The following is a 24,619-nucleotide window of genomic DNA, read 5'->3' on the forward strand; positions in this document are numbered from 1 at the left end:
GCTGTTGGAGTGAGTGTGTTGAGAGCTAAGAAAGAAGTTAGGTGGGGAGCCATGTGGGAGAAGAAGAGATGGCCGCTACCTTCACAGGTCTCTGGTTTTGTTTATTTTTTGTTTGCGTTTTTTTTGGTATAGAATTCAGTACATTTACGGACAAGGCAGTGGCAACCCTCTGCAGTACTCCTGCCTGGAAAATCCCATGGACGGAGGAGCCTGGTGGGCTGCAGTCCATGGGGTCGCTAAGAGTCGGATATGACTGAGCAACTTCACTTTCACTTTTCACTTTCATGCATTGGAGAAGAAAATGGCAACCCACTCCAGTGTTCTTGCCTGGAGAATCCCAGGGACGGGGGAGCCTGGTGGGCTGCCGTCTATGGGGTCGCACAGAGTTGGACATGACTGAAGCGACTTAGCAGCAGCAGTACATTGAAGTCAGTTTCTCATTTACCCTACTTTCTTTTAGTATCTACCTTAGAAGTTGTTCGTTAGCCCTGTTTTGTGTTGCCTCCTAACCTTTACAGCCTCTCTTAGTAGGAGGCAGCAAAAAAACGTGATCTTTAAGATCACCCTGAGATAGGAAACTGTCTCGGGGAAGCTCCTCAGCCTCGCCAGAGCTTCACTCAGGAGAATCGTGGAGCTTGTGGTTTAGGTGAGCGCATGCTCGCCACTGCTAGTTCTCTGCCTGCGATGCAACAGAGACTTGGTAAGTGGCCACCTTATTACTCTCCTTGAGAGTTGTCTTGATTAATCCTGGTCAAGCAGCTAAAGTGAAAGCGTCTAATCTCAAACCTCTGTTCTTTGTGTTAATGGAGGAGAGGGTTGCAAATAGTTGTCCATTTTGACTTTGAAATATATTAATTTTCACGGCAGGAGTGAATGTTGTCAATTTAGAGAATTAGGTCAGTACAGTGCAGCCACATGGCAGAGTCCTCAGCTCCCCGGTGCTGTCTCCTGCCGCTCACTGTCTGGGGAACCTTCTCCCTTCTCACCTTGGTAGGGATAGAGTAGTGGTGGTGTTTTCATTTCAGAATTACCTATTGAACATCTGGAATCTAAGATTAATGAAATGATTATGCCCATATTAATGCGTTCCTCTCAGTGCCCTACTTTATTGGGCGTAGGGTAGTCTAAACTAAAAGGTCTTTTGCTTTAGCTCCCCTTCATCTGTCTTCAGGTGAGATGTCATTATGTCAGAGAGGCCAAAAATAAAACACGATTGTCAATGGCATTCCCCTAGAGTAGCTTCTTTCCCTAGAAGGAAGAATGTTCTAGATTATTTTACAGGAGAAATCCTGTTTGGTTGGGCCCCAATGACAGAGCTCACTGGGATGGTATCTAGCTATCTTCTCTCCTGGAGGCTGGACCAGAGATAGGCTCAGATGGGCTTTCTCAGAGGTAGTTGGGTACCTCAGGGGGCCATCTTAGCCTCTCCTTGCCTAATGTGCATTTGGAGTTGGGCTGAGCTGAGCTGGTTTGTGAGAATCAGTGATACCTGATTTACCTCAGTTTAGAATCGGCGTCTGTGGTGTCATAGAGGTCATTCCCCCGCCACACTTTTGTATCAGAAAGTGTTATTTGATCCTTTAAAAGAAAATTGAATTGTGTATGTTATAGGGTCCTTTATCTGCTTTGGTGAAATACGGACTTCACCTCTGTTGTGACTCTTGGTGAAGACGTTCTTGCTCATCTGAAGAGGCGTCTGCAGTCCTGCCACAGCGAGGTATATTTTTAGCACTTTTTCCAAGATAGCCGAGGCCACCTTGAAAACCTATCCAAGTACGTTTTGGTTATGCAAAGATTGTAGGCCAAAAGCCAGGAGTTCCTGGGGAGAAGTAAATTTTTTTTTTTTAGGGTTGCATTTGAAATCTTATTTTGCAAGATAAGTTTCCTGTTGAGTCAATTTTTGTGTTTGTGAGTGTGTGTCTTTATTACATTAGTATGGGAAGATTCAAAGGAAATTTAATAGACTGACTTCATTTTACTGTATTTTATTACCTGTTTGTGAAATATTGGAGGCTAGTTCTAAGTTTCTCTCTAAAATTCAGATAAAATGTGCTTCTGTCACTTACACAATGACATCTAGTTTTATTTTCACCCTAAAATACAATTAAATGTATTGATATGAGGGAGTTGCACATAAAACCTTGACCAGGTTTCTTAAACATTTCACAGAATTTTTACAGTCCATGAATTAAGCATGTAACTGAGTTAGAGTTTTGAAGCTAGGAACTGAGCTTAAAATTGGAAACTGCCATTTAAGGTTTTCCCTTCCCCTTCAGCCAGATTCTTTTATTTCAGTTGTTTGCAAACTGTCAGTGTTCTGTGGAAGGTGTCTTGATGAGCCAGGACTGGAGTGAGGGTCAGAGGCGGGACGGGGATGAGGAGGCTGAAAAGAGACCTAGTTTCCCTGTTCTCTCTGAATCTGAGTATTTCTTCTTTGGGTATTTTATACGTTTGGCTTCCATGTAAGGTTTTGAGGAGATAGTGCTGGTTAAAAAACAAAAGGTCTGAACTATTGCTGAACATCTCATGGATCAGTTTTGAGGAAGGAGGTCAGCTCATAGTAGGCTGCAAATTGCAATTATTGTGACCAGAGGTGGGGCCCGTTTGACCCGTAAATTTGTATCCGGTAAGCGCTGATCTCTAGCTTTGCTGGTGTTCTGTTACCCACCTGTGTTGGGTCGATAGTAACTGACTTTATCTTTAAAGTATTTCAAGTTAAACTTCACTAAAACCACATCAGAAAACTAGGATGTCACGAAGGATTGGTTATGATAAAAGGGAAACACAGACCAATTATTTTATATACATCTGAGTATGTGTTGTACTCAGGACTCAGCATTGCTGGAAATTAAAACAAAACAACTTCAAAACAACACCATACAGCATAGATTTCTCGTCATGTAAGCCATTGTTGGAAAAAAGTTTGGGTGACCTTGAGCTAAGATCTTTCCTTTTGTGTCTCCATTCCATTTATAGCTTTATTTACTTGGGATGTCTGAGTTGGAAGGAGAGCTCAGAGACCTCAGATCTCATAAGCAGGGGTGCAGATCAGAATTACTTGGAAAACATAAAATGTTTGTGAACATTCATACAGTGAAATGCATTACAGCAATAGAAAGAATGAAAGTCTTTATGAACTCATGAAAATGATTGTCAAGATGTGTTAAGATCTTATGTAATAAGAGCAAGATATTGGACAGTTACATATCCACCAAGGTCCCATTTATGTAGGGGGCAAAGTGTGTGTGTAGGCATTTTTAAAGGAGACTTTGGAAACTACCAACTTTGGTTGCCTTCTGGGAAGAGAACTGAGTAGAGGCTGGGGACAGGGGTGAGAAGATTTTCCCCTCTGTATTCTATGGTACTTTGAGAAACTCTGAGATCATGCATATAATATATATTCCCCAAAACAAAACCAAAACAACCTCCCCTGTCCCTGGCTGGCTTTTCCCCTTCCACTGGCAAGTGCAGGTGTATCGGAGGAGAGCGCTGCCCAGGTGGTCTTGAGGGTGGTCTTATCTATCTCAGCTCCTCAGAGTAGCTCACTCCCTGTGAGAAAGCAGCACAGTGTCACAGGAAACACTAGCTTCTCCCATTTTTGCCATAGATGATTGTGATATAGAGAAATTTTAAAATTTCTCTGTGCTTTCAGATTCCTTATCTGTAAAAATCAGTGTTAGTTGGGTAAACCTGAAAACCTCCCGATTCTTAGATTTTCTAACTTTCGTGCCTTGGACCTTGGCGGGAGCAGGCAGGAAGCAGTCAGCTGGCTTTTGCCGTCTTCTGACCCATTCTGATGATTAAGGAGCATGAATGTATTTTTAAAAGCTTTAAGAAAGTGTAAGAGGGGAATATAGAAGAATATTTTTAAAATTTGGGGTAGAAAAGGTCTTCGGAAAGATGAAATGAGTTGGGAAGGCCAAAAGAAAATGTTTGTACCATGCAGGTCACACACATGGCCAGCAGAACCCCATGGCCTCGGTCACCTTCTCCCTCCCTCTTCCTCTGCCTCCTCACTTTGCCTTAGGGTTTCTCTAGTTTCTCTCCACTGAATGCTCTTGTCTTTTCAAGGCTTGGGCTCAAAAGTCATCTTAGAATATAATGTGTTACCCAAACTGGAACAGTCTTGAGAGGGAAATGGAACATGGTTAATAACTGCACGGGGACAGTAGTTGTAAATTGGGTGTTTCAGAAAATTGGGGCATGTGATCATCCTGGCTTTTTACCTGCCAGGCATGTCTCCCTTCCCCTTCTCCAATCCTGTCTTATTTATAACACTTTATCATAGTGTTTGTGGTTACTTCGTGTCTGTGTCTCCTCAAAATAAGATGCCTGTCTTGGTCCCGTTCTGTGCCCGCATTTAGAGCAGTGTTGACATACAGAGTATACAGCTCAGTAGATGTTTGCTGAATATGTACATGATGTTTCTGCCTTTAGCCTTAAATTCTTGTGAAGATATGATAGACGTACATGAAAAATCAAGTGGTAGTGGTGTATGTAAATTATACTTTTATAAAACAAAATGTTCTCTTTTATAAGAACGTTTTTGTGTCACGTAAGTAAAATTTTTCATTAGCTAAACTTTAAAAAATACTTATTTTTGACTGTGTCAGGTCTTGGTTGTGGCGCGCTCTCTCTGCAGTTGCAGCAGGTGGGCTCTATTTGAGGCATGTGGGCTTAGTAGCCCTGCGGCATGTAGGATCTTAGTTTCCTGACTAGGGATTGAACCTGCTTCTCCTGCATTGCAAGGAGGATTCTTAACCACTGGACCACCAGGGAAGTCCCTCATTAGTTAAACTTCTTACAAAACAATTTTCTAAGCTCTTGTATATTTAGGGCAGCTCCTTGAGAAACCGCCTCAAGCATTCATCTTGGATATGTCTATTGAATAACCAAAAGAATTCCTAGAAGCCGAGTTGCTGTGTTAGAGAATGTGCATATTTTCAGGGCTGATACTGCACAAATTGCTATTCTTCTTTAGAAAGCAATCTGTACCCAGTTTACCAACACACCAGTCATGTTGTGAAACTACCTTTTCCTCCAAACCCTCACCAACACTGGGCATTATTTTTTTAAATATTTTGCCAATTTGTTTTTTACTTTTCTTATCTTTATTCAGATTGCCTTCATTAATTTTATTTCTTTTGTTAATCCCATAATTCTATCATGTTCTCATGTTTTATGTTTCTGTTGTGATCATTTTTTCTTATTTTCTTATATATATATCTCAGTATATCTAAGCAGCCACTAATCTACTTTCTGTCACTATAGATTTGGCTGTTCTGGACTTTCGTATGAAAGGAATCACAGTCATTGATGATTGGTGTCTTATACTTAACGTTATGTTTCAGAGTTTGTTCAATCTATAGCATGTATCATGCTTTGTTTTTTTTTTTTTCATGGCAGAATAATAATCCCTTTTGTGAATATACCCGATTTTATCTATCAGTTCCTCATCAGTTGATGGACCTTACATTTAGAGTATTCCAAGGTTTGTGTAGTTATTTGGGGACTTGAGATCTTGTGATATTAAGATATAAACACTTATTCCACCTGTATTAAGCAAAGAGGACTCACTGTGAGACTACGTAGGCAGTTGAACAGGAATCCGGGGAGAAGGAAAGGAGCACAGTACCTCCTCCTGGGAGCTGATTCTGGAACACAGTGTCAGAGGCAGTTCCTGGTGTGTCTCAGGGGCACCCCTGCTCTTTGCATCCTGTTCTGGCCCGTGTCTAGGCTGACGTCCTCCGCTCCTCTCCAACTGCTCTGACATGTCCTTTGGCTCATCTTCACTCCCACTCTGACCACTTGGCAATAACTGACCTTCTCAGTTCAGATACCTGGAGGGGAATCTGATTGGTACAACCCTGCCCCATAGAGTGGTTTACTTGACACAAACATTGGGTTGAAGCCACACTTTGACAGGGCCAGGGCCTCTAGGAGGAGTCAGGGACCTGGCGCGACCCACCTCTGTGGCTGTCAGTCTGTCTGGAGACGACCTAATTCTCTAGGCCAGCGACCATCACACTTGCTGGTCTCAAGACTCCTTTTATACCCATAAAGATTACTTGGGACTCCAAAGAGCTTTTGCTTATGTGGATTATATATGTTGATATTTACCATATTAGCTATTAAAATGGGGAAATTCAAAAGATATTTATTTAAAAATAATATAAGCCCAAATGTTAATGTAATGTATTTTCCAAAATAAAGCAAAGTTTGAGAAGAGTGACATTGTTTTACATTTTTGCAGACTTCTTCAGTATCTGAAAAGAAGATTGCTTGATTCTCATTTCTTCTTCTGTGTTTTAGTCCTGTGATACTTTGTTTTGATGGAAGCTTATGAAAAAAAGCTAGCCTCATATAGATATGTATTTGGAAAAGGGAAGGGTATTTTGATAGCTTTTTAAGATAACTGGGGGTATTCTTTGATATCATACCCAAACCAGACAAGTGGTAAGGTTTTGAAGGTTAATTACTGTGTAGAATTTGCAGCCATATCAGTAAACCTTTCATATTCTGTCACATTAAACATTTATTGGTTTGTCTTGCAACTTATTGTGGTAAAATGTTTTGACTTAAAATGTTTTATTTATGCATAATCTTATAATTCTGTATTGGTCATTTGGAAAATATTGATTCATTGAGTTATGCAGATCTTTAAATTTCATTGTGTAATATCAAAACCTCAACATTTGTTAATATCACCACCAGTCTTGCTGGAAAAGTCTTTAAATGTGGGGAAGCTGCTAGGCTAATGGTGGCGGATACAGGTTTTTTTGAAACTCTAATTTAAAAAAAAGGGGGCAGTAGTTTTCTTGAAGTGATAGGCTCTCGTTTTTCTTCCTTGAAAGCGTTTCTATCCCTAGTGTCTTCTTAGGCTGTCATTCTGGGGCCAAATTATTGAATAAAGACAATATTTCCTCTGCACAAACACCTAACCTTGTAACTATTCCTGAATCCTTTTAATAATTGACTTTTTACAGTTTTACAGCCATAGATTTTTGTTTTTGTAATGTTTAATATTCGTGTCTCAGATAATTATTGAAAGAAAGGTATTTACTGAGCTGCTGCTGTGTGCTGGCTCCTGAGCTAAGATTTTATGTGTTCACTTTATGTAGCTACTGGTTTTATTTGTGATATGTTAAGAAACCTTCTTCTCAGTATAGAGGAAAAGACCCATTTCTGGTTTTAAAGCCCTTGTAACTTCTGTTATATTGAGTAAGTATTAATATACGGGAGAAAGCTTTTACTGATAATAGTGGTTTTGTTTATGCAGCTATGGTTATAAGTTATTAGAAGCACTCTTGGTGAGTTAGTTCTTATCATTTCTGTTTTTTCCCCATCCTGTACAGGTGATTTCCTAGAAGCATGATTGTTTGTTGCACTTGATCTCACAACCTGGTGAGGACATCCGTACTGATAATGTCAAGTTCAGGTTATCCTCCCAACCAAGGAGCATTCAGCACAGAACAAAGTCGGTATCCTCCCCACTCTGTTCAGTACACCTTTCCCAGCACCCGCCACCAGCAGGTAAGGAACAGACATCACGCAAATTGCACATGTATTCTATGTTTCTCTCTACTTTTCCTATGTAATACATTTGTTGATCAGAAACCAAACACAATTATATATATGTGTGTGTGTGTATATATATATTTAATGGCAGGAACCATTCTCAAAGGTTAAGGATTAATTATATTTATCTTCTTAGTGTGGCTTTATGCCAGATTCCAGGAGTTGGCCATGTCTCTGCTTCTGATGGTAGGAGTTGTTGATAGAGTGTCAGTGACCTAGAGTTTCTAAGTTAAGACCTATGTTTATGTGCCAGGTTCTCGTTGAGCATTAAGCTGGATGGAAGACTTGGTGTCTTGAGTGAGAGCCAGGTCTTGAGCTTAGATTTTCTATGTGTGTGTTCATGTAGCTACTGGTATTATTTGTGACCTATTAAAGAACTTCTACCTTCTTGAGAGATTTGATAATAGGAAGATGAGTTTGTGTGATTATTTTACCTTGTGAAAAAGATGAAATTACCAGCTTGGAGCAGGCCAGGGCCATGGGTGTAAGCTTTGAAAAAAAGAGATGGGAAGAGATGAAATGGTCCTTAGTTTCACGTTTTTTTGCAGATGCCCTTTTTGGTTGAGAAAGTCACTCTCTACTCTTCGCTGAGGTTCTTAACCGTGGTTAGGTGTTGACTTTGGGTTATGTGTCCTTACTGCCTCAATGCTGTTTATCTGATTACTGATTTCCTAGCTTATTGTTGCTGCTGCTGTTTTTAAATCAACTTTGGGTTTAGTTTATATATAATAACATTTCATTGTATGTGTACGTTTTGACAGCTTCATACACCTATAAGACTACCACCAAAATGAAGAGAGAGAGCATTTCTGCCACCCCAGGAAGTTCCCTTTTTCCCTCTCCAGCTCAGGCCCCCTCCCCCACCTCCTACAGACCTCAGCTCCCAGGATACCCATCTGCTTCCCATCATGACAGATTCCCTTTGTCTTGAATTTCACATGAACGCTTTTGTCAGTGGCTTCTTTTCTGTCTCATATTTTTGAAATATATCTGTGTCTAGCACATCTTGGTAATTTCTTTTTATTGGTGGATATGGATATACCACAATTTGTGTATGTATCCAGTCACTTAGTTTTCAGTGTACAGATCATGAACCTCTTTTGTCACATTTATTCCTAAATATTTAGTATTTTTGTTGGGTTGTAACTGGTACTGCTTTTTAAATTTCAGTTTTCAGTTCACTGCTGCTATGTATATTAATTTTGTATCCTGCAAAATTACTTGTTACTTCCTGCTTTTTTATGAATGCCCCAGGATTAACTGTGTAGATGATACTGTAACCTGAGAATAAAGACAGCTTTGCTTTGCTGTTTCCACACTAGGTGTCTGTTCTCCTTCTTATTTATTGCACTGGCTAGACGCACCGCCCCCCCACCCCACCCCCCACCCGCCCCAAGCCCCCCGAGTCCCATGTTGAGTAGAAGGTGAGAGTGGACGTTCTTGCCTGGTTTCTGATCTTAAGAGGACAGCATTCAGCCTGTTAGGAGTGTTAGCTTGGGAAATGTTCCCTCCCCCTGTATTTTCTTTTTGTAAAAAAACTAAAACTAATTTTATCTGTTTATTTTGGGCTCTGCCGGGTCTTTGATGCTGCGTGGGCTTTCCTCTAGTTGTGGCAGGTGGGAGCTGCTTCCTAGTGGTGGTGCGCAGGCTTTTCATTGCAGTGTTCTTTGTTGTGGAGCAGGGGCTCTAGGGCATGAGGTCTCAGCAGTTGTGGTTCCCAGACTCTAGAGCACAGGCTCAATAGTTGTGGTGCATGGGTTTCAGTTGATCTGGGGCATGTGGGATCTTCCCAGACCAGGGATCGAACCCTTGTCTCCTACATATTGGCAGGTGGTTTCCTTGCCACTGAGCCACCAGGAAAACCCTATTCTCCACTTCTGAACTTTTCTCTTCTGGGGTATCTACTAAATGTCTTCTGTATTCAGTGAGGTTTCTTGTCACTGGCTGGAGGAAATTTGAATGAGTTCTGGCCATGTGTAGGGCTTCCCTGGTGGCTCAGTTGGTGAAGAATCCACCTGCAATCTAGGAGACCTTGGTTCAATCCCTGGGTTGGGAAGATCCCCTGGAGAAGGGGACGGCTACGCACTTCAGTATTCTGGCCTGGAGAATTCCATGGACAGAGGAGCCTGGCAGGCTCCAGACTATGGGGTTGCAAAGAGTCGGACAGGACTGAGCGACTTTCACTCTTACTGGCCCTATGGGAGCTCTGGGAATTGCTTGTTTTATCATTCCAATAGTTCTTTCTTCGGAAGTTGTTCTTGGTCCAGCCTTTTAAAGACAGGACTGTGCTCTCCTTATGCATTACAGATTGGAATTCAGCCAAGCACTTAAGGGAACCCAAATTCATATTTCAGGAAATCATTCTCTAACTCCCTTGGTGATTTGGTTCCAGATTTGTTTTCCTCTGAACTTGGAATATGTATTTGTCTGTTTTGTTCTAGTCAGTGTTGCTGATGAGAAGTCTTTTTTCAATTATGATCCTTCTTACTTTGTAGGAAACCAAGTTTTTCTGTCTTATGACTGATAGTTTTCTATCATTGGTTTTCTAAAATTCTGATTTTAATTTTAAATTTAAATTTAATTTTAAAACATTCTGGTTTAATGTTTAAAGTATGCTCAACTTTTCTCTTAGGCCCTTTGAAACCTGAGGAGAGGACTGAGTCCTTTCTAACTTCTGAGAAATGCTGCTTTTTTATTTCTTAGAATATTGCCTCTCACCTGTGGATGGATATTGAATGTTAGGGCCTTTTACTGTAGCTGAGATTTCTAACTTTTCTTCTGTAATTCCTCTATCTTTGTGCTCTACTGTGTTCTGAGAAAATCCCTCAGTGCTGTCTTTGCTTGTATTTGCCCTTTACATGTGTCGTTCAAAAAATAGGAAGATAAACATAAAAACACCCACCTAGAATGAGGGAAACTGTTACTCTTAACTAGCATGCTGATCTCTGGACCTCTGTTTCTTCACTTGTCACTATACATGGGTTTAACTAGATGGCTTCTGTGACCCTTCCAGCTTATCCATTTTAAATTTAAGATAGGAATACTTTTTAGGATTTCATATTGCACACATGGGTTTGAGATCCTACTAAGTAAATAATACAGATTAGGAGTTACTGTGATTCGTTATTAGAAGAATAAATCAAACACAGGTTGAACACGAAATTTCATTTTGAATTCTTTTGAGTGATACACAATTAATGTTGATTAATTGTGGTTAGGTTATGGGAAGAGAATTAGGTCAGTGAAGCACTGAAATCACCATTGCTGCTTCTTCCCATGCCTATTGGACCATAACTGCCTTTGTACATTTGCCCTTGGTTTGGCTGCATGATGCTTTTTGCTTGTTGGTTAATAATTAACGTGTGACTATTATACTACCAGGAATTTGCGGTCCCTGATTACCGTTCTTCTCATCTTGAAGTCAGTCAGGCGTCACAGCTCTTGCAGCAGCAGCAGCAGCAGCAGCAGCAGCTTCGCAGGAGGCCTTCCCTACTTTCAGAGTTTCACCCGGGTTCTGACAGGTAACAGGTTCTCTTTCGTGTTTTCACCCAGGACTGAACTTGGGGAGTATATGGGAACTCCACATGTGTGTCATTTATTTTATTACTTTCAATTCAGTGTTAAATTTAGTCTTAATAGTCTTATTGTGCTCGGTCATTTACAGTTGTATTTTGAGTGCTTTTATATTTGTTGACCTTTTGGAGTAGTTGTCAATAATAGTTTATAAATTCTTAAAACCTTGTTTCCAGAATTCAGAGTTAATGCTGTACAGAGGGCAGTCCAATAGACCTAGATTTGAATCCTGGTCAGCTCTTGGGGCCTTGGTCACATTGTATAAGCTGGTGTTCTCTGTTCACCTTACATATTAGGAGCACCTGGGGAGATTGAAGAGCTTGATACCCAATCTTATCTTAGAATAATTAAATTAGTCTTGGGGATTAGGCCCAGGTCTTTCTTATTCACAGCCAGGGTTGCTAGTCAGTGATTTAGACTCCTCAGACCTTAGATTTCTACCTGTAAAAATGAGGATAACAAGGCATTGTCTGCAAAGGATGGTGGGTATTTTGTCAGCTGATGTTGGTCTCATCCATGTCAGATACTCGTTCTCTCCAGTGTCCTTACTGTCTCTGCGGTCTTTTACTCAATTCCACGCCTCCCCGCCCCATGTTTTTTTTCCCATTCTCACTCTTAATCTAAAGTATCTTGAAATATAATAACTGTCTTTAGTAAATCACCTTTCTTGAGTCCTCGTTTTAGAAGTTTTATAAAGAACCTAATTTCCTATTTTAAAAAGTATGTTTATTGTTTAGGTTTTAAGATGGTAAAAAGTTTGAAATTATTCAGCCATGTTTAAAATCACTGTAAAATGCATTTCTTGGCGAAGATTATGGAGAGAAATCAGATCACTCTCCTCTGCTGTCTAGCAAATATACGAAGATAGTTTTTTTTAAGAAAGGGCTAAAAATGCACCCTGCACATAAAGAAGGAAAGGATATAGCCACTGCCATAAACTTGGAAGAGTGTTATTCGAGGAAGGAATGAGAAGAATCTTGTACAACTTGGCCTCCTAATTCCTGCTTCTACTGTCAAAGAAGCAGTGTTGAAGAAAGAAAGGTTAGTACAGTCCTAGGATTTCTCATGATTCCCCCTGATTTGGGAAAATGCAAGTGGAAGTGGTGATGTGATCGGTTGACTTAGGAATCCTCATTATGCCATCCTGTGGTAAGGATAGTTATAGGTGCCACTTTGCAAAGTGCTGAGCCAGAGCCCTCAGAACTGGTTACATGGCTGACTGGTGGAGCCAAGGCTAAGGATCACAGCCCCAGTTGAGTTTTCCCCTGACTCGCCCCATTTCTCTTGTTTCCTTAGGCTGTAGAGAATTATATAGAAAGCCATATCCAGTCCTCCATCTGTAGATAAATGCATACCAGGCAAGGTGGAGATGAGCAAGGAAACCGCACCCCCACCCCCCACCCCCATTCTGTACCACAGAGAGAGTCTGTGTAAGGCTGCTCATAGTCTACCTGAGCAGGAGGGTAAAGGATGCCATGAACCAGGAAAGCATACTCCTGGAAAGGAAGACTCAAGCAGTGCACTGTTCCAAAAACAAAAACCATTGTGTGTAAGAAGATGAAAAACAAAGAACATGCCCCATGAATGCTGTGCACTTAAGAACTTAAAATTAATAATGAAGTATTTAAAAACAAAATAAGACAACCGTATCAGATAAAGCGAGACTGGACATTCCTTTGCCCCCAGGGCCACATTTTAAATTCTGTGTATAAAGTGAGAAGGAACAAGGGATAAGATAGATGTGGCTGAAAGTCAGACCTTTGTTCTGGAAGAAAGGTCTTGAGATGATCACAGTAAAGGCAGAAGAAAAGGACAGAGAAATCAAAGCAATTAGAAAGAGGTGGATAAATACGGAGGGCAAATTAAAATCATCCAACATGTTATAAGCACATGTGTTTCCTAGGTGGAGGACCTAGTAAGGGAAAGAAAATGATATTCATAATTAAAAAAAAAAACAAACACCTTTTTTCCCCTTTAACATGAGGGAAGAAATCTGTAGGTTAATAGGACATACCTTGCTCCAGGAAAAATTTACACAGGATGGTCAATACTGAGACAGATCCTGGTTGAATTATTATTAAAGTTTAAGGATAAGTAAAATAATCAGGAATCCAGCAAGCAGAACAAGTCCTCAATAAGAGAAAAGAATCTGACAGAGTAATAGCTACAAAGTTCTGAGGAGAAGAAATTGAGATCCAAAAATATTATATCAGACATGTTTAAAAGCAATAGGCAGACATTTTTAGACATGAAAACACTGAGTATTTAAAGCTTCTTGAAGAATTTCACAGAGATGGAATCCAGTTGAATAAGGAATGGAAGCCATGGTCAAAGGATTACAGTAGCCATAAACCCATGCAAGTGGAGGTTCCATATGAGACATCTCCAGGAATCATGGAATCATGGTTCCTTAGCGGATGTTAGTACTAAATCTTGACAAAGTAAAATAATATAAGTGCCCCAAATCAGAGATACGATAAGTATTGGGAGAATGTTTAAAGATATGTGTTTGAAAAGTGTGCCTGGAGTGATTTGATGACTTCTAAAAAGGAAAACGGGTTAAAAAAAATTCTTCTCAGTGCTTTTCATAATTATTTTCCTTACCCTTTTCACTTTCACCCTGTAGAAAGAATTTTTAAGGAACTGATTTCTTGCAGTAAAGGAATATTTAACTGGAATGTAGTAATTCCTTCCATTTTTAAGCCTTATTTTATTTTTTCTCATATATGTATCTGTATAAAAATAAACCAAATATTCTGTATTTAAAAAACACTCTATGTGATTCTTCTGTTTTATTTTTACCTGTATGTCCATACATCTGTATGTAGAAATAAAGGATGTCTGGTAATGAAACTCACCCCTGATTACAGCTATTGCTATGTGGTGGGATTTGGGGTGATTTGCTACTTAGTTCTGTTAATATATTCCTGGAATTTTTTTGTTAGCAATTGTTTATTATTTTATAAACACAGCACTCACAAAAAGAGTTATTTCTGTGTGAATATCATTCATCATGTTTTCTAGATTTCACTGGAAAAATTAGCCCAGAAGGGAGTCGCAGTCCACTCCAGTATTCTTGCCTGGAGAATTCCATGGACAGAGAAACCTGGTGGGCTACAGTCTGTGGGGTTACAAAGAGTCGAACATGACTGAGCGACTAACACACAACATCTAAAGTATTTGGATGTTTAATTAAGTAGGTACAGAACAACTGAGGTAGTTTCAGATACTATAAAAGAGAATCAGAGAATCAGATTTCTCTGATACTGTAAAAGAGAATTTCAGAGAATCAGAAATTCACAGAGGTCAACTCATATTTATACATTTTAAAATTTAAGTGAAATTAATTTTGTTTTGGACAAGAGTCTCCCTCAGCTGGGAATAAACACAATAAATTATAATTCTGATTGATCTTCATGGGCCAGTATTTTAAATAACTATGAACTTTGTATTACCCCTAAGTGAAGGTTTATTACAATAAAAAATCCATTTGATAAATTTGCTTTAAAGCTATTTAAAGATGGTACTAATAGATGATGAAAGTCAGTAAAATGTAGAAAATTTTAAATTTAAGAGTCTGCAGAGATATTTTAGTATGAAATCTGGTGGGTTTTTTTTTTTTTTTTTTGGTTGGTTTGGAAGTACTACATTTTATTTTTCTGTTCATCAGTTGATAGCTATTTGAGTTGTTTGCACTTTGTGACTGTTGTGAATAATATTACTGTGAACATCCAAGCACAGATTTTTCTGTGGCTGTCTATATACCCCTTTGGAGAAGGCAATGGCACCCCACTCCAGTACTCTTGACTGGAAAATCCCATGGGCGGAGGAGCCTGGTAGTCCATGGGGTCGCTAGGAGTCGGACACGACTGAGCGACTTCGCTTTCACTTTTCACTTTCATGCATTGGAGAAGGAAATGGCAACCCACTCCAGTGTTCTTGGCTGGAGAATCCCAGGGACGGGGGAGCCTGGTGGGCTGCTGTCTATGGGGTCGCACAGAGTCGGACATGACTGAAGCGACTTAGCAGCAGCAGCAGCATATACCCCTTTATACTCCACGGGCATGCTTCAGTCGTGTCTGACTCTTTGTGACCCATGGACTGTAGCCCACCAGCCTTCTCTGTCCATGGGATTCTCCAGGCAAGAATCCTGGGGTGCATAGGGGATTTTCCCCACCCAGGGATCAAACCCCTGTCTCCGTCATCTCCTGCGGTGGCAGGCAGGTTCTTTACCACTAGCACCACCTGGGAAGTTCCATATGCCCCTTTTCTTGGTCACATACTAGGAGTGGGACTGCTGGATTAGGTGCTGGCCCCTTTTGTTTGCCATTTGGGAAACTACCAGACTGTACAAAGTGGCCACGCCATCATACAGTATTAGTTTTTAAAAGGTAAGTACTTTGTTAAAGATGCGTGTTTCATGCTTAACTCCCAAAAAATTGTATTTGTTTTCACCAAGATTTTCATAGTTCATTTAAATTTTTTTCTGAAATTTTAAATGGTAAATTATGTATTTATTTATGCATGAGTAGTTTTGTTGTAAAAAGAATTGGCAAGCTGAAATGGGGAATAGTTTGATTTCTTGATGGAGTGAGAGCTTTCAATACTGTTTTTCTTATTGTCCTGTGCCCTGTCTTCCTGGAGTTCTCCTCCAGCTGTGGGTACACCTCACCCACTGGCTTTGGTCAGTCTCCCAGGCAGAGTGGCTGGAGGTAAAATGTGATCCTTGGAAGTTAGCTTTTGTGGATTGTGTCCTGAACAGCGGTGCCCAGTTGGGGGGACGCAGCTAGGGGCCCCAGAGGGTTGCATTTGCTTATAGAAGTTCCACACAAAATCTCCAAGTAGGCCAGTAGCAGCCCTGGTTTTCAGTGCTGCATCCAGGAGCATGGCCTTTATCTGATTGCCCCTGGCTGCTCTGTGGAGGGTGGATTTGAGGTGCATAGACTGAAGCAGAGAGAATGTGTCAGAGAGCGAGCTGGGGAGAAGGAATGTGGACATCAGATAGGATACTGCAGCCTTATCAAATGCATGATTTTCAAATATCTCCTCCCATTCTGTAGTTTGTCTTTTCATTCTCATGATAGTGTTCTTTGATGTACTAAAATTTTTTATTTTGATGAAGTCCAATTGTCTACATTTTCTTTTGTTGCCTTACCTTTGGTGTGATATCCAGGAATTCACTACTAAGTCCAAGGTCAGGAGATTTTCCCTATATTTTGTTTCTAGGAGTTTTTAAGTTTTGGATTTTTAATCCATTGTGAGTCCAACTTCATTGTTGTGCGTGTGGAAATTCCGTTCTCCAGCACTGTTTGTTGCAGAGATTGTCCTTGCCCTGTGGGAGGGTCTCGACAGCCTTGGTGAGGCTGACTGAGATGTGAGAGTTTATTTCTAGGTTCTTAGTTGTATTCTGTTGGTCTGTAGGTCTGCCCTTCTGGCTGTACCGTGCTCTTGATTATTGTATATTTGTAGTGAATTTTGAAATTGCAAAGTGTGAGTTCTCCAACTTTATATTTTTTCTACAGTTCTGGCTGTTTTCAATCCCTTGAGATTCCACATGAATTTTTTTTTTTCTGAGCCAGCTGTCTTGTGGAATCTTAGTTCCCTGACCAGGGATCCAACCCGGGCCCATGACAGTGAAAACACTGAGTCAACGACTGGACCACTAGGGAATTCCCATCTCCATGAATTTTATGATTTTTTTTTTTAATGTCTCAAAAAAACTCTGTTGGGATTTTGCTGGAGATTATGTTGAATGTGTACTTAGCTTTGTGTAGTATTGTTATCTTAACAATATTGTCTTTCAGTGCATGAAAATGGGATGTCTTACTATTTAAATTTTCCTTAATTTCTTTCAGCAGTGTTTTGTGATTTTTCAGTGTGTAAGTCTTGGGCCTCCTTGGTGTAATTCACTCCTGTTTTATTCTTTTGGATGCTATTATAAATGGAATTTTTTTTGGGGGGGGGCGTGGAATTGTTTTCTTAATTTCATTTCCAGATTATTCATTGTCAATGTATAGAAATACAGCTGATTTTTACATGTTGATTTTTTTTAATCTCATAATTTTCACCCTATTCATTTATTAGCTCTAACATTTTTTGTGGTTTCTTGAGAGTTTTCCACATATGAGATCATATCATTTGTGAATAGAAATACTTGACTTCTTCCTTTTCAATTTGGATGCTTCTTTATTTTTCTTGCCTAATATTCTGATAAGAACTCCCAATATGATATTGAATACAAGTGGCTAAAACTGTCTTCCTTGTCTTATTCCTGAAACTTTCTATTGCAGTATTTTTTGTGATACTGTGAATTTTAAGGAGACAATGGGATCTTATGTCTTGAATGAGATTTCAGATTTTTGAAGTATAATGAAATTATCAACCTCAGGGTTTGTTTTATCACCTATACTAAAAACAAAACCCCATGATTAACTTCAAAATGGAAAGTTGTTTTGTGAGATGTTCATTTAAACCTTGGCCACAAGTAAAATGTCGCGTCTGGAAATACTTTGTAAATACTCTGTACAGTATATCGTGTAAGGAAATTGAAACCAGATTCCTGACCTTCAAGATACTTAGGTACTTGGGGAAATTAGACAGAAAGCCTGTTTTGGGGTTAGAATTACATGTTCAAAGCAGTATTGTATTCCCACTCAAGACACTTGTTTTCAAGTCTTGATAATACCTCACAACTCAAGGCATTTATCTTTCCATGTGGCAGTTGCTGAAAGATTTTTTTTTCCCTTCTTGCTTTTATTATTGATTGAAAAGGGTGGCTCTTCTAGTCTAGATTATATTACTTCAGTTGTTATGGCATGGATTTAAAAATAATTATTTTATGGATATTCTTTAGCACCTTTTAAATTTTCTGCAAGTTGAATCTTCTATTGCATCTTTTGCTACTTTACCACCTCTACTCCTACCTCCCCTTTTCTAGTAGAAAAGAAGAAACTTTTCTTTTCAGAACTTTAATAAGACTGAATAGTGAGGTATGTGTTCTCCTGGGGTGGGGGTGGTTTCATTTTGAAAGTAAGTGTAACTGCTCATTCATTTCAAAGTTCAACCAGGGGTATTAGCAGGAAGTTGTACATTACTTAAACATTTTTGAGTGATTCTTTTCTCTGTGTGTGTTAGGCCTCAAGAAAGGAGAACTGGATATGAGCAGTTTCACCCAGGCCCTTCCCCAGGGGATCATGATTCACTGGACTCCAAGAGACCGCGTTTGGAGCAGCTTTCTGATTCCCATTTCCAGCGGGTCAGCGCTGCGGTCTTACCTTTAGTGCACACATTGCCAGAAGGGTTGAGGTCTTCTGCAGATGCTAAGAAGGTAAATATTTGTTCTCTTACCCTGTGGAGTTGTCGGTCTGAAATGTGTGTTTAGCCATATTCAGGCACAGTGCCTAAAAGAAAAACCAGTTATTCCATTCACCAAAGGTTAGTGCTGTGGGAAAGTAAAAATTTTGTTTAAACAAAACTAAAAAGCCACAAACTTAATACTCCAGACTTTAAAGTCAGTACTTTTGACTCTTTGGTAAATGAGAAACAATCTGAGGACTGCTGTAAAGAAAAATGGCTATTGAATGACTCTCAAGCATTTTGTACCAGCTTGCTGGGCTGTAAAATGTAGTCAGAGCTACTCAAGACTGTCACAGTTCTTTTAAATTGAATTTTAAATAATCCCCTTAAATTCAGTTGCAGTTTATTAACTTACTACATGGGAGAAGACATGTTTTAGGTAAGGTTTAAGTATGCTTATAATTTTTGTAAAGAAAAATTTTTATTCTCTTAGCAATAACTACTTTTAATATGAGCTATAATCTCATGACGGGCTTCCAGACAGTAGCTCAGTGGTAAAGAATCCTTCTAATTCAGGAGATGCCAGTTCGATCTCTGGGTTGGGAAAAGATCCCCTGGAAAAGGAAATGGCAACCCACTCCAGGATTCTTGCCTGGGAAATGCTATGGGCAGAGGATCCTGGTGGGCTGTAGTTCATGGGGTTGCAAAAGAGTTGGACATGACTGAGTGGCTAAACAACAGCAATCAGTTCAGTTCAGTCACTCAGTTGTGTCCGACTCTTTGTGACCCCATGAACTGCAGCACGCCAGGCCTCCCTGTCTCACACCAACTCCCGGAGTCCACCCAGACCCATGTCTATTGAGTCGGTGATGCCATCCAACCATCTTATCCTCTGTTGTCCCCTTCTCCTCCTGCCCTCAATCTTTCCCAGCATCAGGCTCTTTTCAAATGAGTCAGCTCTTCGCATCTGGTGGCCAAAGTATTGGAGTTTCAGCTTCAACATCAGTCCTTCCAGTGATCTCAGGATATTTCAAACAATATGTGTTGTGGGTTTATGAGCATGTTCTATTAAGATCATACCTCTTTTCCTTTTTTGTTTATTGTTACTTGCCTTTCTTTGGTGACGTGCATGTTTCTGTATTATACTTTTCATTTTATTGTATTTAACTATCTTGCTTGTCATTAGATCTTCAGATCAGGAATTACCTGGCACTTAGTAGGTACAGAATAAATATTTGTTTTAGAAAGAATAACCTAATTCATTAAAATGCTTTTTTAACAGAAAGTATTAACCCTTTTACTATCATATATTAATATCTTTTTCTTTGCTTTTTTGTTCTTAAATCTCTTTCCAAAAATGTTTGTTTACCTTTAGGGCTAGTGGCCCTTTCCACCCTGATATCAGATAACTGAATACCCACACATTTTCTTTGAGTTTTTATGGAGCGAATAGTGATTTAAATTAAAAAAAAAAACAATAAATATGTTTGCACTTTATTCTCAAATAGATCAACTGGGGAAAAAAGGTAGGTATATGTATATGTATACAGAGAGATCAAGCAAATACAGCAAAATGTTACAATTAGTGAAGCTAGATGAAGGGTAATTGAATCCATTATACTAGTCTCTCAACTCTTATGTAAATTCGAAATTTTAAAAATAGTAAGTTGGGTGGGTAAAGCTCTTTGTGATGAGCTAGAAATGAACTAAGCTTCTAGGAATATTGGGACCCACTTCACCATGTCTGTATTATAGTCATGTGGGTTTATAAGGAATGTTTGCAGCATTTAACAAAGAAGGAAAGAAAGAAATGAATAAAGGTCTTCTTGCAAGGCTGAATAAATGAACACAAATGTAATTTATAGCTATAGATTTTTTTTTGGCAGAGAGCTTAAAACTTCATTTGTTTTAGACGAGAGTATAGCTAATTTCCATTTTATAGTAGAGAGACAGATGTTAAGAAAAACTAAGTGACCTAGGTAGTGTTTCCTGAGTTGAAATGAAAACTAATGACCTGTGATTCCTAGTCCTGTTTCTTTCCCGCCCAAGGTGTAAGTCATGACTTTCCTTTTATTTTAGAAGTTGGGATTTTGAAAGGGTTAGCATTTGTTGTTTTTTTTCTTCACTTATAGAAGAATGAAATTGGATAAGCTTGAAGGAAAAAGTTTGTCTCACCAGTTTGTCGTTAATAATTGTGCATATTTTATTGTGCTTATTTTGTGCTTTGTGTATGACTTTATTTTTGCTTAAATATGTTCTGCGTTCATTTTGTGTCCTCAAGTTTACAGTTGTATTTTCAGTCATACTCCATATATGGATATAAAATAACTTACTTGTCACATATGTAGGTTACCTGCTTGTTCATTAGAATAATGACATATTTTTCTTAGCTTGATTTTGTTCGTTTCTTTTTTGTGTGCAGCTTGTGGTATCTTAGTTCCCCAACCAAGAAATCAAACCTGTACCCTCAGCAGAGAAAGTGTGGAGGCCTAGCCACTGGGCCACCAGGGGATTCCCTAGGTTCATTTTTTTGGTTTACATTCTTATTTACTTCCTTAAGGTAAATTCCTGTTAGTGTATTTCAAAGTATTCCTGGGTGTATCCAGTTTGCCCTGAAAAGGTGGAAAACCAGTTCTTGCTGCTGACAGCATGATGTAAGGGCACCCAGTAGCTGTGTGTCTGTACTGAAACCCCATATTTACTGTCTTTAAAAAGATCATTGTTAGTATGATAAATTTTTAACTTGCATTTATTTGCTTGTTATTAAAATTTAACATTTTTTATTTGTTTTTCCTTTTTTCCTGTTTTATGAATTGCTTTTCGTATGTTGCCTAGTTTTCTGTTGATGCGTTTTTTATTTTATGTTGAGTTGTTAGAGTTCATGTTGTGCAAATTATTTTTCCCGTTTGCCTTGTAAATTTATTCCTATTTTGTTAAAGAGAAAATTGTTCTTTATTTTGATTCATCAATCTTTTTTTAATGTCTTTTGCTGTTGACTTTCCTGTACTCAGTATAATATGAATACCTTTTGTTTGAGGCTACTTGTGATTTGTTAATAAATCTCATATAAATATTATTTGGCTTTCGTTGTGATATGTGGGATAGAAATTTAACTTTCCCCCCTCAAATAGCTAACAGAATGTCCCAGCACAAAATTAGAAACTCCTTGATGGCAAGCCTGTTTTGTTTACCTTTCTGCCTAGTGCCTGTCAGATGATAGGCACTGTAAACAGGAATTTGTTTTTTGTTAAATATTTAACTAGAGATGAAGTCAGTGGGAAATATTGATCTGTAATAGTAGTTGTTAGGGCATAGGTCAGACAGATCACCTGAGGAGGATTTTCAAAATCTGCTGAGTCGAAATGTAATCTGTTTTGGTATTACATGTGTTTGCAACACAGATGATCTCATATGCATATGTAAGAGAATGATGTTAATGTAACATGGAAATCCATGGTGAATGATTGTTGGACATGAATGTTTTAGAGCTCTCAAGATCAAGCTTTCATAATTAGGAATTAGCCTTCTAGATAGATGAAGACCTTAAAAGATTTGAAAAGTCTGCATCTATCAGTGGTTTTCATTTAGTGCAGGTAGTAGCTAGCTTAGTGAATTCAAGAACTGCTCTGCTTGTCAGTGTTAAACTAATTAATGAAGATTGGAATGTTGAAAAGAAACTGTGAGACCTTTTTTCCTGTCCTTTTATGTTTTTAAAGGTTAATCTGCCTGCCAGTTCAGGAGACATGAGTTTGATCCCTGGGTCAGGAACATCTCTTGGAGAAGGAAATGGCAACCTACTCCAGTATTCTTGCCTGGAGAATCCCATGGACAGAGGAGCCTGGTGGGCTACAGTCCATGGGGTCACAAAGCGTCAGCTATGACTTAGTGACTAAACAACAGCAAAGTCTTTATACTGCAAATCTGATTTTTATTAACATTATGATGAAGTGTGCTGTTTTGAACTGGAAGCAAATGACCTGAAGGATTAACAGAGGAGGCACAAACTACAGGGTTTACAGCTATCAAAGGATTGACTGTAGTCTGAATGCAAATGGTATTGGAGCTTTGACAGTATTATTTTATTAGAATTGCTCTTTTGTTAATGCTCTGCTTGCAAAGTTTACAGGTTTTAATAACTATAATTCCATTTTCCCCAGAAGCCTTAATTTAGCTATATTATGTTACAGAATATCAGATTTTTCAGGAATATACATGTTATGTTTTAGTTAATCTCTGTTCCATGGTGTTTTGGAACAACTATCTGGATATATTTAAGTGCATTCTTGGTTAGAGCTATTGATTTCTCACAGTTACTTAGTTGTTGTTTAATACATTGAGGGCCCTCTGGTCTTATGAACTGTGCTTATTCTAGACTTCTTACAGCCTAAAGAGAACCATTGTCTTAATCTGAAATTCATATGCTTTGCAGTATTGCTCACATCTTCACCTTGTACTGGGGATGAGTAGGCTGTGCGAGTGTGCATGTGTGTATTGGCAGGGTGGTAGGTTTTGGGTGGAGGCCTTCAGTCTACTGTAGTCCCTGCTCAGTATGGAGCTGGAGTGAGGAGGTGCATTTGGCTGGAGAGATGTTACGTGTTCTGTGAGACGGGCAGGCTTAGTTGCTCTTTATTGAGGGTGATCAAAGCAACAAAAGTTCTAGGTCATTCCCCAGACTTCTGTACATCAGTAGTAGCCCTTGGAAAGCCTGAAACCTTTTGATAGGAATGGCCATTTGTAGCTGTTAAGTTGGGTGGGCACACAGAGTGCGTGTGTTCAGACGTTTTGGAGTGACATTACAACAAAATGGCTGAGGAATTGGCATCTTCCTTTGTTGTGATTGCATCATTATTTCTGCAGAAATTCTCTGTATGTCTCACTCAGTATTGTAGTAAAGGCTGGTTGGCCACTTAAACACCTCAATCCGTATAGCTTTTAGGATCTTCAGTGATTTGTCTGAACTGTGAACATTGGTGGTGTGTGAGTGTGTGTGTGTGAGAGAGGGAGGGTGACTGGGAAGAAGGGAGAAAATTGCTGCCATAGGCTACTGTGTAGAAAGGGAGCACACATGGCTTTGCTAGGTTTTAAAATGCACTTTTTTTCCGTTAAGAGAATCTTTTTTTAATGAACCCATTGTGCTTTTTTAAAAATATTTTTATTTGTTTTATGTATTTGTTTGCCTGCACTGGGTCTTAGTGGCAGCACGTGAGATCTTCTAGTTGTGGCATGTGGGATCTAGTTCCCCGACCAGAGATTGAACCCGGGCCCCCTGCATTGAGAGCCAGAGTCGTAGCCACTGGACCACCAGGGAAGTCCCCGTTAAGAGACTCTTGATACTGACATTGATCTTTAGTGAGAAACCATTTGTTCTTGATTTTCTTCTTTAAAGGACCCAGCATTTGGAGTCAAACATGAAGCTCCTTCCTCTCCAATCTCTGGGCAACCATGTGGGGATGATCAAAATGCTTCACCTTCAAAACTTTCAAAGGAAGAGTTAATACAGAGTATGGATCGTGTAGATCGAGAAATTGCGAAAGTAGAGCAGCAGATCCTTAAACTGAAAAAAAAACAAGTAAGTGTTTGATTTTACTGCTTAGTACGTTCTCGGAATGTTTGTCTCCTTAAAGAAGAGTGTTGAACTTTCCATATTTTTAACTTTAGTTGATGTGCCATTTTAAATTCCACTAGCAGTGTCTGAGGGAGGGTTTCCCTCTCTCTTCTTCAGTGTTTTAAATAGCTATCCTAGTGCATGTGAAGTGGTATCTCATTGTGGTTTTAATTTTAATTTCCTTAGTGACCAGTGATGAATATCTCTTTATGTGCGTGTTGGTCATTTGTATATTTTCTTTAGAGAACTGTTTATTCAGATCCTTTGCCCATTTTTTTTTTAAAGCTGGGTTGTCTTTTTATTGTTGAGTAAGAGTTCTTAATGTATTCTGAATATTCATATATATGATGTACAAATATTTTCTCTCATTCTGTGAGTTGTCTTTTCACTAACCTGATAGTGTTTGTTGATGTACAAAACTGTTTTTTCCTCTGATTCGTTCAAATTCTTATTGAGCATCTAAGGAGATATAAAAGCGATTAAAACATGGTCAAGGAGATAAATCAAATGAATAAGTAATAGAAAGCAAAGTATAAGATTTGCTGAATCATAGCCATCAAACACAAG

General features: G+C 39.1%; 1 protein-coding gene across 29 annotated transcripts in view; it reads left to right on the forward strand.

Annotated features, from left to right (window-relative positions):
• Positions 1–24,619, forward strand: part of NCOR1 (nuclear receptor corepressor 1) — a 115,658-nt gene that overhangs the window by 8,954 nt on the left and 82,085 nt on the right. For 28 of the 29 annotated variants that reach the window (XM_024979813.2, XM_024979819.2, NM_001193059.2 and 25 more), the window contains exons 2-5: positions 7,356–7,533; positions 10,960–11,099; positions 18,286–18,478; positions 23,834–24,016. In XM_024979813.2, the coding sequence (XP_024835581.1) occupies positions 7,426–7,533; positions 10,960–11,099; positions 18,286–18,478; positions 23,834–24,016 (624 nt within the window). In that variant the 5' untranslated portion in view covers positions 7,356–7,425. Of the gene's footprint in view, positions 1–256; positions 1,718–7,355; positions 7,534–10,959; positions 11,100–18,285; positions 18,479–23,833; positions 24,017–24,619 lie in introns of those variants that run through there. The other variant, XM_024979814.2, reaches the window with a different exon arrangement.

The sequence above is a fragment of the Bos taurus genome, chromosome 19, assembly GCF_002263795.3.
Source record: "Bos taurus isolate L1 Dominette 01449 registration number 42190680 breed Hereford chromosome 19, ARS-UCD2.0, whole genome shotgun sequence".
NCBI lineage: Eukaryota > Metazoa > Chordata > Mammalia > Artiodactyla > Bovidae > Bos > Bos taurus.